General features: G+C 47.6%; 1 protein-coding gene across 1 annotated transcript in view; it reads right to left on the minus strand.

The window, feature by feature from the left end:
• Positions 1 to 15,079, minus strand: part of LOC120875374 (protein FAM169B-like) — an 85,298-nt gene extending 70,219 nt beyond the window's left edge. The window contains exon 1 of the mRNA XM_040257134.1: positions 14,692 to 15,079. Coding sequence (XP_040113068.1) covers positions 14,692 to 15,079 — 388 coding nt within the window. The remainder of the gene's footprint in view (positions 1 to 14,691) is intronic.
• Positions 15,080 to 15,870: the final 791 nt, after the last annotated feature.

Raw genomic sequence — 15,870 nt, forward strand, 5'->3', positions numbered from 1 at the left:
GGAATATCCAAACATCTCAATACCCACAGCAACATGGCCCCCACACTAGGTTCCCCTTTCAGACCTCTAAGCTGGGCCAGACCCTTGCACCTCGAGAAGGAAGAAGCACCCCGAGCCAGCCAGGGACAGCGGGGAGCTGTGATCCTCCAGCCTTTGGGGCTTTAATTCCTTCTCTTCTCTCTGGGGAGACTGCCCCATCTGAAAGGTTCGGGCAGATTTCCTCTTACATGGAAAATGCTTGGGTGAGCTTTCTGGAAAACTGGGTGGGAGCAAAAACCGGAGCTGCTTAAGGCAGGAGAGGGGAGAGGGCCTCCAATGCCAGGTGGGCAGGGAGACCCCTCCCCAACCCAGGAGCTACACACACACAAGCACACAAAGGCACACAAAGGCACACACAAGTGCACACAAACACTCACAGGCACACACAGGCCCACACACACAGGGACAAACACAGGCAAACACACACAGACACACAGACACACAGGCACACACAGGCACACGCAAACACGGGCTAGTGATCCTCCTCACACAGGGAGAAAGGAAGCCCCTCACCCAGCCTCCCCCCGAAGGGCACTCCCAGCAGGCAGGGGGCTGCGAGGAGTAAACAAGTCTGAGTGCTTTCCGAAGGCACTCAGGCAGCCCGGCCGGCCGCCCAGCTGCTGAGGGAAGGCAGACCCAGGCAGGGGCTTCCAGATGCAAAAGGCTAAGAGGCTTTAATGGTTTGAACCCAACAGGAAATATTTTTCCAAACCCAAAAGAATGTAATCTTTTCAGTGCAATGCAAAATGCTTTCATGAAAAAAGGCACACAGTTGAAATGATAATTAGGTGCAGGCCGTAAAGAAATTGAAATCCCCAAACCAACCCCGCGTGTAAGAATTCACTCTAAGCACATGTTGGCTCTGGTCACCCGAAAAACAAAAGCAGAGGTCTGTCTTAAAGCATTCTTCCAGGGAAAATGCCGAAGTCATTCAGAATCTTCATACCAAAGCTTGAGCTTCCAGGGCTGGTAAGGGGCCTGCACACTCTTCTGAGCCACTGCCCGTCTCCCACTGCTGACCCATCGCCACGGCCCCCAGTCCTAGCATTCAGAGCTTTTCTAGCATTTCTTGGTCCTCTCAATGTAAACACCAACGCCAACTAATGAAGACTTTGAAAAGGATCAACGCTCTGCACCTATCTACCGATTCAGTATCACTTGCAGAATATTCTCTCCAAACACCACCTCACACCAAAGATTAGGAAAATTCTTCCATTTTAGGAAAGTGCAATTTTTCTCATATGGGTCTACAATTAAGAGAAACATTAATAAGAAGATTCTAAATTCTGCTAACCCCACTCTTGAAGAATTCTGACTTTATTGAGAGCCCCCGTCAGTAACCGCATGGCGTATGTCACTGGAAAAAACTGGCTGGGACTTGTCATTCTTGAACTACAGAAAGAACAATTCTTGCTCATGATTATATGTGAAAACAATTTTAAGGATGCAAAATTAGAGTCTGATACTTTTGTTTTTAACAATTGGCTAAGAGCAGATATCCCTTGCACAGAATTTTTTTTCTTTCTTTCCTTTTTCACATAAGCAGGCTGGTTGTTTCCGTCCAAAGTAGTTTGCTTCTAAAAGGAAATTATTAGAAGAAGGAAACCTTATTACAGGAGAAATCTGCTGAGGGGCAGAGAGCTCAGCTCCTCCATGCCAACCAGAGAGGGGGCATCTGACAAGAAGTGTCTGCACCCAGGTGTTCAGCAGGGTAGTGCCTAAAGGAGAAGCTTTCCAAATGCTACCTGCATGGCTCAGAATACAGCAGCAGGAATTTGGCAGGGTCCCTGATTCCCAGTGAGGCATGCACCTCAAAAATGCACTTCCAAGCTGTCTGCTTTAAGGAAGTTCAGTATTCACAAATGCAAACTTCATCCTGACCCTCCACAGCACGCCTCAAAACTGAGAACTACTTTTAACTTGAAGTATGATTACATTTAATTTTTAAAGAGAGCCATTGCTCACAGTGAGAAATATCCACAGTTATGTGAGGTAGTGTCTAGGGTTTATTTAATATCAAAGAATCCAAGGTTCCTGACTTCCCTTGTATCCTGCCAGCATTTTCACACATATATTCTCTGGAACACTAGCTTCACAAGATATGCTGTGGAAGAAGGTTTCTGAGACCAGCAAGTTGGGGAAAGGGGACCTGCTGTGATGCTCAGAGCTCACTACTGGGGGTTCTATGCACCTATCAGCAATCAGGACGTTTAGAAACCTTGCAGCAATGGGATTTTCTTAATCCAGCGTTTATCTCCCAAACTTACTTAACTAGGGACCCCTGCTCCAGAACACTAACAGATGACAAATGACACTTTAGAGAAGAATGAGGTGACATGATATCAGGGCCAGACAACCCATCACTCTTAGAGGGCAAACATGCCAATGTCTGCAGCCCAAGGGCCACAGGCAAGGGGAGCTTGGTGTCAGCAGAGCAATCCTCCACTTGGAGGAGGAGAGAACAGAAGGTGAAGCAAATACACACTTGGATATTTTTGTTGGTTTTTGAAGAGCAGCTGATTGCCAGAATATTCTTAGCAAAGAATTGAAAAAAAAAAAGTTGGAAGACAGAATGTAGAATATGTTAGAATTTCTGAGCAGATGAGCAAAGTTGTCAGGGAACAGAGGCAGCACTGAGAAAGGTCTGCAGGTGGTAGGTAGCAGGGTAGGTTTCATCGCTGGGAATTGACAGGGAGCCTGTTGCTCTGTTATCACAGATTTAGTATTGGCCAACTTGCAACTTGTCACTGCCTTGGCTGAGAATACATGGCTTGTCCCACCCAAATCTAAGATGGTAAAATATGCAGATGACTTTGTGTGCCGCCCACACGAAGATTTATGTAATCCTAATTGCTTTTAATATGAAGGTCTCATAATCTGAGCATTGGTGCATCTTATTCTTAGGCGAATGATACAAAGATAAAACTGTTTTTCCCTCTGAATCATTCAAAAGGAGATGCGGTGGGTCTGAAACAGACTGTTCCCTTTGCATTCAAAGAGGTGTCACTTTGGGGGACAAATGTGGAGCCCTACGGGGGCAGACAGGAGAAAATAGCATCTCAAATGTCTCACAAATGGTAACAGAAGAGGGGGCCTCACCTGATATAGCTACAGGAAGCTCAGGTCCACCTTGACCCTGAACTTGAGCCCTTCCACCCATCGTGGTCAGCATTACGGTGCCCTATTTGTCTAACCTTTACCAGGAAGGAAGAGGGTTCTGGCACATACTCAGGAAAACATGGAAAGCCTGATGCTTTGTATCCTGAATTTAATTGACCAGGAACTTGTAAAAACACCAAACTCCAGTGTCAGTAATACCACCACAACACGTGGCAGTCCTGAGCTGGTGGGGAAATGCGGTGGGGGAGGGGACAGCTGTCCAGCATGGAAGCAGAACCCTAAACCACACAGCACATGACGAGAGGAAAAAAACAACTCATCACCAGCACGCTTTTACCCAGTAGTCACAGAATACCATTTCTCAGAACCCACCGAAAAACTGTGACTGTTAGAGGACTTTATAAACTTTCATCCAGAAGTCACACATCCCTATACGTCCATCTATTACACTGCTAACAATAATATTTCTAAAGAAGACAAAAATTGGGTCTCTATCTGTCATGCTCAGCCCTGTGCAAAGCAACAAGGAGAAATGAAAGTAGAATCCTCAGTCTCCATGACTCAGTTCTAGATTAAGCTGGAGCCTCTGTTTTTAAATACTCAGCCTTATCACCCAGACTGCTACACATGGAGAATGGGGAAGAATGGGATGGCCTTAAACCTAGACAGTGTGCCACTTAGTGAAGGCACAGTTACATCCCAATATTTGGGAATCTGTTGAGAATGCTACATTTTTTAAATCGGAGTATAATTGCTTTACAATGTTGTGTTCATTTCTGCTGTCCAGCAAAGTTAATCAGCTATATGCGTCCCCTGTCTTTTGGATTTCCTTCCCATTTATGTCACTACAGAGTATTGAGTGGCGTTCCCTCTGCTATACAGTCAGTTCTCATTAGTTACCTATTTTGTACATAGTAGTATAGACATGTCAGTCCCAATATATCCACGTGTTTGTTCTCTGCATCTGTCTCTATTTCTGGAGAAAGCTACATTTTTATAAAGGCATTGGTCTTTTCTGTGCAAAACTGAGAAGTAGATGAAGAGGTACCTGCTGAACAGAAATATCTGCATCCAGGTGAGGACTAGCACAATTTTAAACAGAAGAATCTGTATCCAGGTGAGGACTAGCTCAATTTTAAACAGAAAACATATAAAAGAAAGTTAACATTCTACCTTCTGTGGATAAACAACTTTCTCAAGTACTGGTTGGGAAAGAAAGCATTAAAAAAAAAAAAGTGGTGTGTTCTTACACTAAAACATACCCTTTTATACCTTATACTTGAACAGTTTTTTCCAGTTAACAAAAGGGCTATAGCACTTCCTCATTTGTTTGAAATTTACATCAGCTCCTTGAAGTTAAGAAAAAGGAAAAAATTAAACCCGTTTTTCAGATATGGAAACACACTCAGAAATGGAAAGTTAGTAATGGGGCTGAGACTCAAACCCAGATCTTGAGATTTCCAGCAGGGCCTTTACCAATTTGTGTACTTCCTAAATTATATCATGTTGAGGACCACACATTGTGTACCAGGACAAATGACAGCAAGTGCTCAGTATAGCACTGTTTAAAATACTTGCCTTTTAAAAGCTGAATAATATTCTGCTTTATACACACACACACACACACACACCCCATTTTGCTTATCCATTCATCTGTTGATGTTCACTTGGGTTGCTTCCACCTTTGGGCTATTGTGAATAAAGCTGCCATGAATATGGATTTAGAAATATCTCTTTCAGTCCCTGCTTTCACGTCTTTTGGGTATATACTCAGAAGTGGAATTATTGGATCATATGCTGGTTCTATGTTTAACTTTTTGAAGAAATGCCACACTCCACAGTGGCTGTACCATTTTACATTCCCACTAGCAATACTCAAGGGTTCCAATTTCTCCACATTCTCACCCAACATTTGTTATTTTCTGCTTTTTCTGATAACAGCCATCCAAATGGGTGTGAAGTCGTATCTCACTGTGGTTTTCATTTGTATTAGTCATGAGGAGCATCTTTTCATGTGCTAACTGGCCATTTGTTGGTGCTGTTGTTTTAAATATTTCTTTCTCTCTTTGGCTGTGTTGAATCTTAGTTGTGGCATGCAGGATCTTTCATTGCAGTGCAGAGACTCTAAAGTGCACAGACTCAACAGTTGTAATGCACAGGCTTTGTTGCCCTGTGGCATGTGGGATCTTGATTCCCCAACCAGGGATTGAACCAATGTCTTCTGCATTGCTAGGTTGATTCTTAACCACTGGACCACCAGAGAATTCCCTTACCAGCCATTTCTATGTCTTTGGAGAAATGTCCATTCAACTCTTTTGTCCATATATTAATAATTTTAACAACTATTTTTAAAGCTTGTAAGAATTAGAAAGAGTGACATGAATTCACAAAGAGATAAGTGGCAAGGCCAACGTGGTCTAAACGGGCTAACCTACACAGGATTACTCCAGCATCTGCATTACAGAAAAATGATGCCACCTTTGCCCACTGTCCAGCCAGGCCACATCCCCAAGAAAGGTGGCAGCACTAGGAGCTGGCTTCAGTGAAAAGACAACAGGCTGTTTGTCATTTATACTTTAAGGCTTAGAGGAAAAAAAAAACATTACCCGTTTTTAAAAATACAATAATAGTAGTAATGACTGTCACAGTGGTAGTAGTAGAATAGTAGTGATGCCCTGAGGCCTCTATGATATCTGCTGCCAGAATCCCTGCCCAAGGGTGACCTCAGCTTAGACCAAGCTCTTCCTGATACCTATGGTCCTAGGAAGAGATCTAATCAGACCCAGATCACATTCATTACCAACCCTACAGCAAAGATTTGAAAAAACTTTCTTCTATAATGCTACTTTATAAATATATAATATAAAACTGGGCCATCACTTAGGAAATTTCATATTGCCAGACACCATGCTAAGTGCTAGTCAACACAATGGTAAAAAATCAGAAGTGGCCTCTGCTCTTATAGGACTTACAGCCTGGTCAGGAAACATAAAAACACCCCCATGGCATGGAGGGAGGCGAGTGACAAAGGAGGTGGGAGACAGGACAGAACGACCAGGGATGGTCTTTCTAAGGAGGTAACCATTAAGCAGCAGGATGGAAGAACAAAACGCTGGCCTCACGCTGAGCAAGACCAAGGGCCACCCAGACCAAAGGAGCAGCCCATGCAGAAGGAAGAAAGGAGCAGGGGGCAAGCGCTCAAGGGCGGCCAGCGTGCCTGCAGCGTGCCTGGTCAAGGGAAGAAGGGTAAGGTCACGGGAAGCAGGCAGGCAGAGGCCAGGGTAACAGGACTCTGGCCAAATTCCAGACTTTAAGTTTCAAGAAAAATGCGGTAGGAGGCTGCTGAAGGGTCCCCGATGGGGCATAACTGGAGTGTGTGTTTATTGCCTCTGCCAGGTCATACTGCAGCAGGAAACCAAATCGGAGGCAGTGCAAGCTGAGACAGATGATGTCAATGGCTTAGACCAATGATGACAGTGAAGACAGTGAGAGGACATGAGCTGGATGTGGCAGTGGACACGGCAGAATTTGCTGCTAGATGGATGGGAGGTGAGGGGCCAGGCTTTCTACTTTAGCCTCACCACTTCATGTAAGTCAGTGCAGTTCAACTAGTGGCTTCCACATTGTGACACATTTATAAACTAACATTGGAAACAATCTAATTGCTGTTAAGATCCTAGCTCTTTCCAAAGTGGGAAATTGATGAACCTACTAACAGAAGAACAAGCTGTACATTATTCTAAAATACTAAATATTTTCCTTGAGATATTACAAACTGAACTGGTATTAAAACACTGATGAACTGCCTACAGTGAGGTTTGGGCATGAGGGCAAGAGCTCTGGGGTCATTTAGACCTGATTTCAAAAATCTCTAATGTATGATGAAATAAACTGCCACAAAAGAGTCAGCACAAACTATAGGTTCAGACTCACAAAGACTGCAAATATTGAAATTATTTAATACAGAAGATAGAGATGTGAAATATCTTTTTAAAAGTTTAAATATGGAATGTAAAGGGCCAAGATTTGTTAATTGCCCAATAAGATTCAAGAGGGAAAGAAAATAGAGCTTCTAGAAATTTATGTCTGAAATAGCCAATGAACTGAAAATATATATCTGAAGAAATTATGCAGAATGCAGCACAAAAAGACAGAACAAGTGGAAAATATGAAAGGCAGGTTAAGGGAGATGGAGAGTAGAATGATGAGGTCCATCCAGCAACAATGTAACTGTTGTCATATTGGACAATGTAGAAACAATGAAGTTTCAGAAGGAGAAAAAATAATAAGGAAAAATCAAGATTTGATGAAATTTGATTTAAATTTCTCCAGATTTAATGAAAGACACCAATCCTCTGACTCTGGAATCCCAACCAACCCTAAAGCAGGGAAAATAAAGACAACTCTCCTCCTAAACATACTGTAGTCAAGTAGCAAAACAGCAACACAAAAAGATCAAAGTAGCCAGAGGGAAAGACAGATCCTCCCAAGAAAAGGCCAACTCCACTGACAGCGGTCTTCTTGGTGGCAACTATGGAAGCCAGGAGACAATGGAAGAACATTTTTAAAGTGAGAGAGCAAATAACTTTCATCCTACATCCAGCAGAAGTAACTTTCAACAATGTGGGTGAAATAAAAAACATTTAGAAAAACAAAATATGAATTTACTACCAGCATATCTTCCCTAAAGTTATTTCTAAAAGGGTGCTTATCAACAGAAAAGAAACTGACCTCAAGAGGAAATTAGTCAAGAAGGAATGGGAGCAAACAAAATGAGAAACATGTGGATAAAACCCAAGCCAATGCTGATCATACCAAACAAAAACATCTAATTTAAGGAGATTAAAAAAAAAATCATAATAGAACTAAGGTGCTACACAAAAAAAGAAAAGAAACTGGAAAGGAATTGGAGTGAAGTTATTCAAAGTAATTGGAGTGAAGTTATATGACTTCAGAGAAAGTTTAAAACTGATTAATTTCAGGATTAGTTAGAAATAGCATGCATATTAAAATGTCTGTTAGCCCCTAAAAGAACAGAAATATAAATATTAAATTTCAAAATAGGAGAGAAGGAAAAAAATGGAATTAGGGCCAGGGTGGGGGAAATTTCAATTTCAAAAAAAGGAAAGAAATGAAAACAAGATGATCTGTCAATATTCACATTTAACTCTTATGATTAAAAGCATATTCATCAACAAATAACCAAACTATGCTTTTGCACAAGGACAGATTTTTATTAATGCTTTTAGCAGGCTTTTTTTAAATATTTTTACTCAGTTATCATGTATTCTGGAAAAACACAGAACAATTATTTTCCTTCCGCAGAGCTTACAATAATGATTTTCCAAGACATTCTAATAGCCCAAATGTGAGCTATACACATGCATTACAGGAACTACTCACTAGGAAACATGAAGGTAAGAATGAATGAGCACGTGTAACTCCCTGTTTGGGCCTATATGCCTCTACCCACATACAACACTTGGCAAACCTGATCCCCTAAGCAGCATCTCACAGAGCACAGTGGGCGGGGAGACAGCACTGTGAGCAGAAGTCACTGCAAGGCTGGCATCATCACAGCTCTGACTTCTCAAGCACTTACAATGAAATACTCAGGGACTCTCATTAGGGGTTATTTCAGCACAGTGCAGTGGAGAAACGAATACAGCTTTCTCCCTCTGTGGAATTTGCGAGTAGTGGTTAGAGACTCGGTTTCCAAGGAAAACACATTTGTCTCAATTTCTGCAAGACAAGGAAACCAAGCGTTCTAGGAAGGTTTGGGCCTTGAGAGCCCCCAACACACACATGGACAGGAGCTCCCCCTCTGCCCTCCCTGGGAGCCCCCAGCCCTCAGCCTCAAGCCATTCCCAGTGGCCCCTTCGCTGCCCAGCTTCAGAGGAGCAAAGAAACATCAAAATCATTCTATGCCTTGACAGACAATAGGTGTTGGTTTAAGTAGAAAACAAAGCTGCTGTGTGGGAACAAGGAATGCATAATGTCTGCTGGGAGAGCAGTCCCAGTGACTCAGAGAAGCAGGGAGAAAGACAAGCCTGGATTTCCACAGAACAGTGGCCTTTGGATACACACTCTGTGTGTCCCACCCCCTCAGAGGTTTGCTGATGGCTGGCCTTGAAAAGAAAGCCCACAGCAGAGGATGGGTGCACCATAAGGCGTGGAATTTGTAAACCACAGCTGTTAAAGCCAAACAAGCATTATTCCAAGGCCCTAGACCTTCAGTTGCTACTGACAGTCACTTAAACCCCCAACAATAACCCTGACTTTAAAAGTCACATGGTGCCAGGAGCCTCTGATCAACAAGTGTGCTTGAATTTTGCCCTAAAATTGTGTTCTGTGCCACACAACACAGCAGAAAGCACAGCCATTTGCTATAATCCTCTGTTTGGAATTTCCCAGGGCTGAGCTACAAATAAGAATGTCATCAGAGGAGGTAGGAGCCAGCTGCTGGCAGGGACCCTGCTAAGGCTAGGCAGGCAGTCTCCAGATTAGGGTTTCAAAGGTCAGAAAGACAACACTTCAGCGCCCGCCCCCCTTCCCACCTCCCAGTCCCAGTCCTGGCCGCCCGGCCATTCACTCGATTCTGCCAGGCCACGGCAGGAGCCGGAAGTTAGGACACCAGCCATTTCTGGCCTGGGCTCATATAGCAGAGATCCCCATTTAATGCACATAAAATATCCCTTGATGTTTAGAGGTGGAGGTGAACACGGCCCATCAATACGATGGACACAATTACAGGGCAAAGAATCACAGCCAACAGACAGGGACACACAAAATGTCCAGGCATCAGGATGATTCACTGAGAGCCAGGCCTTCCCAGTGAGAGCAAGACCCCTGGAAAGACATCCCCCGGGGGATGGGCTGACCAGCGGCGCTCAACCCCAGGGGTGGCGGGGCAGCACGCACCATCAGACATCCTAATATAACAAATCTGCAAAATCCCCCTGGCAACCCTCCCTACAGCCAGGGAACCAACAAAGGCCTTCACCAGCATCTGAAAAGAGATGATTCCTCCATCCGAGGCTCACGGGGCTCCATCCATGTGCCAGCAGCCATCGGGGCAGGAGGACAGAAAAATCAGCAAGGTCCTACCCTCCGCAGAATGATAGTCTGGTTACAGGGACAGGAGGTGGGCAACTCACTGCATGGCAGCGCAGACTTCTAAAGACCGTCTCATCCTCTGCCTTCCCTCTCGATGAAGCAATGGAGACTTGCCCCAGGACACAAAAGCAGTGACACCAACAGGATTCCCAGGGCCCAGTCCAGCCCTCTGCCACAACCCCCAGGGAAGACTTCCCCCCTGGGAACTGAGACACCCCTCCCCACCCCACCCCCACCCCCGTCTGCCAGATCCCTGTTCCTCTGAAAGGACACCTCTGCTGCTGCTGCTGCTGCTGCTGCTGCTGCTGCTGCTGCTAAGTCACTCCAGTCATGTCTGACTCTGTGCGAACCCATAGATGGCAGCCCACCAGGCTCCCCTGTCCCTGGGATTCTCCAGGCAAGAACACTGGAGTGGGTTGCCATTTCCTTTTCCAATGCATGAAAGTGAAAAGTGAGAGTGAAGTTACTCAGTCGTGTCCGACTCTTAGCGACCCCATGGACTGCAGCCCACCAGGCTCCTCCGTCCATGGGATTTTCCAGGCAAGAGTACTGGAGTGGGGTGCCGTTGCCTTTTCCGGAGGACACCTCTATACTTCTACATTTTGGGTCTGATGAATATTTGACCAAAATATTCATCAACATGGCTGATGAATATTTTAAAATTATTTTGAAGTGTTTTGCTAACATGAGTTCATCTCCAAGGAACTGGCTCATGGAATATCACTTTCCTGAGCCTCCACTTTGGTTTTAGGGTGAGGGAGGGGAGCAGACATCATCCCCATGAGAGGTCCCTTTCTCTGGGAGTCAAACCACCACCAATTTAAACCCCAACACTGCCACTTACTAGCCAGGTGACTAGGCAAATGACTTCTCTCTGTGCCTCAGCTTCCTCACCAGTAAAATGGGATAAACTTAGTATCTACCTTTACTATTTACTATAGGGATCAACTGGGCTTCCCTGGTAGCTCAGCTGGTAAAAATCCGCCTGCAATGCAGGAGACCCTGGTTCCATTCCTGGTTCAGGAAGTTCCCCTGGAGAAGGGATAGGCTACCCACTCCAGTATTCTTGGGCTTCCCTGGTGACAAAGACCGTAAAGAATCCGCTTGCAATGCGAGAGACCTGGTTTCGATGCCTGGGTTGGGAAGATCCACTGTTGGCATGGCAACCCCCTCCAGTATTCCAGCCTGGAGAATCCCATGGACAGAGGAGCCTGACGGGCTACAGTCTATAGGGTCACAAATAGTTGGACATGACTAAGCCCAGCACAGCACAGGAGGACCAATTAAGGTAGCTCTTGGAAAGGGCTTACAGCAATACCTGGCAGGCAGAAACGTGCTTCTAAGGCTTTGGTTTACCAAAAATGCCTTCAGGTCTCCTCCACCAAGAACTCGAGGGAACAGTCACCTCCCTGCACTCATAACCACCTCCTCAGCCTGCTCCCTCTTCTTTTCCTGAAAACATTTCAGAAACAGCAGCTGTGCCTGGCAGCCCTCAGGATCCCTGAACTCGGATCCCCTTCCCTGGGGCCTCCCCTTCCCAGCCCCTCTTCTGAGCCCTGCAGTCAGCCCCTGCCCGCCTCCCTCAGCCCCGGGCCCTCCCCACGGCCCCATCTCAGGTTTCCAGAGCTTCTCCCTCCCTGAGCCTAACCCTCCCCGGGGAGATGCGGTCCCCAGACCTCCATCTGCTCTGCTCCCTCCTCTCAGCAACAGGGGTCCCCGACAGAGCGCAGGGCCAGCACTGGCCTTTCTAGATTCCTTGCCTTCTCCAGAGTCAGTGTCTGACTAAGTCTTCTGTGCCTCCAACCGGAAGACTGTCCAGCACCTAACTTTTCTAAACTGGAACTCAAAACTGACTTCCCAAATGGAGATCGTACAACAGATGATTCTCACAAACACTTCAATTATTTGTGTAAACTTGGATGTGCTGAGTAGCTTTAGTCGTGTTTGACTCTTCATGACCAACCCTATGGACTGTAGCCCGCCCGGCTCCTCTGCCTATGGGATTCTCCAGGCAGGAACACTGGAGTGGGCTGCCATTCCCTTCTCCAAGAGATCTTCCCAACCCAGGGATCGAACCCGCATCTCCTGGGTCTCCTGCATCGGCAAGCAGGTTCTTTACCACTAGCAAAACCTGGGCAGCCCCGTAAATGGAGGGTGGGGGGCAAAAACAAAACGCCTTGTCTGAGTCTACTGAAACTTTCGCCAGGGACCCAGCAGTCCACTGTGATGAATGCAAGGTCTCATCTTGTCCTCATGAGGCGGTTGAAGATCTTGTTTTGCAGATGAAGGAAGTTCAAGGTAAAAGATAAGAGGAGTAACAGGACTGGGTTGTGTCTGACTGTCTCCTTTCTTATACTCCAAGCTAAAATGACAGCAACAGATGGTCTGTTGGAACCCAAGAAGGCCCTCAGTATCAGGGAAATTAAAAACACATACAAATGTTGAGAGAGAGAGAGAGAGACTGCATGTGTGGTCCTGGGATATGTCTTGAGTTATTGACGGTAACCCCCACCCCAGACACACCTTTACTGAGGAACCTCATCTAGATACAGAGGCAATTCTCATGGGAACGTCACACGCCCTTTCCCTAGCTCTTCATGCTAGAACTAAGTGGGGACCGGTGTACAGCCTTATCTGAAAGCAGCAACTCTCAGTCTCATGCCTCCTTGCTAAAAGAAAAAGGATTCATTCCCACATAGGCATGGCAGGCTGAAGCCCTTTTTGGAAACGGGCTATCAGAGCTCGGGCATGGATTCAGCTATGTAGAACTCCCATCCATCAGAATCTAGCACATGTGGGAATGAAAAAGGTGCCACTGCTGTCTGTCATCTGGGCCATCAGCAACCATGAAAGCCACAGCAAATGCTGACATAAATACAGGAAAATCCTGAAGCCGTTTAGGCCAACTGCGCTTTTCCAGAAGATGAAATAACCATTACTTTTCCCATTAAAATGGAGTAAAGCTGGGTAGAATAAGCAGGTCTAAGGCACTCGCTGGGAGGAACTCTCTGACTCACGGCACCACTCTGAGAGGGAGGGGAGGGGAGAAAGTCAAACTGAGCTTTTTGTGCAGACAGGCTAAGTGTTTAAAGTACATGAGTTATTTCTGTACAGTAAGTCCCCAACTGGGCAAAGTCTTCTCCATTTTGCAGGTGAGAAAGGTGATATCAAAGGAACAAGACACATTCTCTTCTTGCCCCAGTTCTTAGTCAGGCAACAGCACTCACTATCAACCAACCTTCCAGGAAGCACTACAGAAAAAAATCACTCCTCCTTCTCCCTCTAAACCTAGAGACAAAACCCTTCTCAATCTCTAGACCAAGACAAACTTTTCACTGGGAATGTCACTGATTCATACAAGCGGTGGTGGCCACTGTCCGTCCTTAACTCCCTCACTTGAAATCAGGGGAAAAACAACCCAGTCACAGCTTTGGAATGCAAGTTATAAAAACAAGTAATTCACCACCACTAGCTTCTAATAAAAGGCAAGGAGCCTCTATGAGACTGAGTTTTCTTTTACAGAGATGTGTGGTGGGAGAAAGTGACCAGTCTGCCTTCTGACTGCACGTGGGCGCAGGGCTGGTGGGAGGGCGGGACAGGACAATCGAGGAGGCCTTGAGCACTAGCCAGGGAACCCTTCCTGCTGCGGGTCCCCGAGGAGACGGGAAGGGTGCAGAAGAGCATCCACCGCCCCTGTCTGTGCCTGCTCCCATCCACACTCTCCTTTCTTTGCAAGGCCGCAGGAAACGCTTCCAGGTATTTGTCCTGCTGCTGCTGCTGCTGCTGCTGTCACTTCAGTCATGTCCGACTCTGTGCGACCCCATAGACGGCAGCCCACCAGGCTCCCCCGTCCCTGAGATGCAACAGGCAAGAACACTGGAGTGGGTTGCCATTTCCTTCCCCAATGCATGAAAGTGAAAAGTGAAAGTGAAGTCGCTCAGTCGTGTCCGACTCTTCGTGACCCCATGGACTGCAGCCTACCAGGCTCCTGCGTCCATGGGATTTGCCAGGCAAGAGTACTGGAGTGGGTTGCCATTGCCTTCTCCGGGTATTTGTCCTAGGTGCTTTCAAATTTAGAAGTTCCACGGTTTCGCCGGGTTCTCCGGAGAGGGGGCGGGCTCCCGGGCGCGCCCGCCACCCCAGGCCTCCTGCTGGCCGGCTGGGCCGGGGCCGAAACTGACAGTCCCCGAGCGGGGGCCACAGGGGCGCCGGCCGCCACCAGAGACGCTCTATGGAGCCCTCCCACCGTGACCTTCCTAGGCCCCCGAGGTTAAGGGAAGGCAGAGAGCTCGTCAGACCCGCGGGTCCCCGGCGGCCGGGGATCCTAGGAAGGGTCGGGAGGGCGGTGACCGAGAACCCTTGGGGGGTGCGCCTCCGGTCGGTGGGCGCTAGGGCCCCGCGCGCCGAGCCCCCGACCTCCCGGACCGCCCGCTGTCTCGCTGCGCGGCCGCCACAGGTGCGCGGCTTGCGGCGCCCTGCCGCCGACTCCGGGGAAAGTTTCCCTGGTCGCGCGCAGCGCGCGGTGTACGGTCTCGCTCTGCAGCGCCTGGGCCCGGAGCGCTCGGACCAGCCCAGACACTGAAACCCGATACGCGGGGTGGAGCCCACGAAGGAGGCCGGCGAAGTAGGCGGGCGGGCCGGCGGCCGGGCTGCCCCCGCGCCCCTTACCTGCGGCTCTGCGGGCGGCCTCCGCGTCCATGCTCCCGGGCGCGCCCTGCGCCCCGCCCCGGCCCAGTCCCGAGGGGTGCCCCGCACCGGGACCCGCGGAGGCCCCGGCCGCGCCCTGAGTTGCCCAGGTCCCCATGGCCCCCGCCCCCTGCCCCCGGGGCTATCGACCTGCAACCTGTCTCTGGGGACCCTGGCTCCCTACACAGTTTGCACAGCGAGTTTGCCCCACTCATCAACACCTCCGAGGAGCAGTGAGTAGTTAGTATCCCTCTGGGGCTTCCCTGGTGGCTCAGATGGTAAAGAATCCGCCTGCATTCCGGGAGACCTGGGTTCGATCCCTGCGTTGGGAAGATCCGCTGGAGAAGGGAAAGGCTACCCACTCCAGCATCCTTATCTGGAGAATTCCAAGGACAGAGGAGCCTGGCAGGCCCCAGTCCACGGGGTCCCAAAGACTGGGGCAGGACTGAGCGACTTTCACCGTCACACACTAACTATTCCTGTTGGAAAAGAAGCTGTTCGCAGCCTCACGTCCTCACCAGGGCCCCTGGGTCCGGCACCCCACTCTCTGGGCCCCTTCCCCCTTACTTCTACTATTTCTATTTCTGTGGACAAGAATCCCTGGTTTTATACCTTTTTGAAAATGTATACAGTTGAAAGGACGCTCAAAGACAACGAATGAGGCTCAAAGCCAGGGCATCAGGTAATTTTTCCTGCCCATTTTTCTGTTTCTTTCCTAACAACTGTAAAGGGCTTTTTCTGATAACTAATACTTTTATTTATTAAATATTCAAGCTTGTACTCAAGAGAGCCAAATTCAATGAGAAGCAATTGCTTCTCTACTATTTCTACTTGGCCTGTTTCAGGGTGTTTTTTGTCAGGGTGATTTTAAAACCCCAATGGCCTTGGGACCCAAAGGCCTGTGGCCAG

The sequence above is a fragment of the Oryx dammah genome, unplaced genomic scaffold (genome assembly GCF_014754425.2).
Source record: "Oryx dammah isolate SB20612 unplaced genomic scaffold, SCBI_Odam_1.1 HiC_scaffold_16, whole genome shotgun sequence".
NCBI lineage: Eukaryota > Metazoa > Chordata > Mammalia > Artiodactyla > Bovidae > Oryx > Oryx dammah.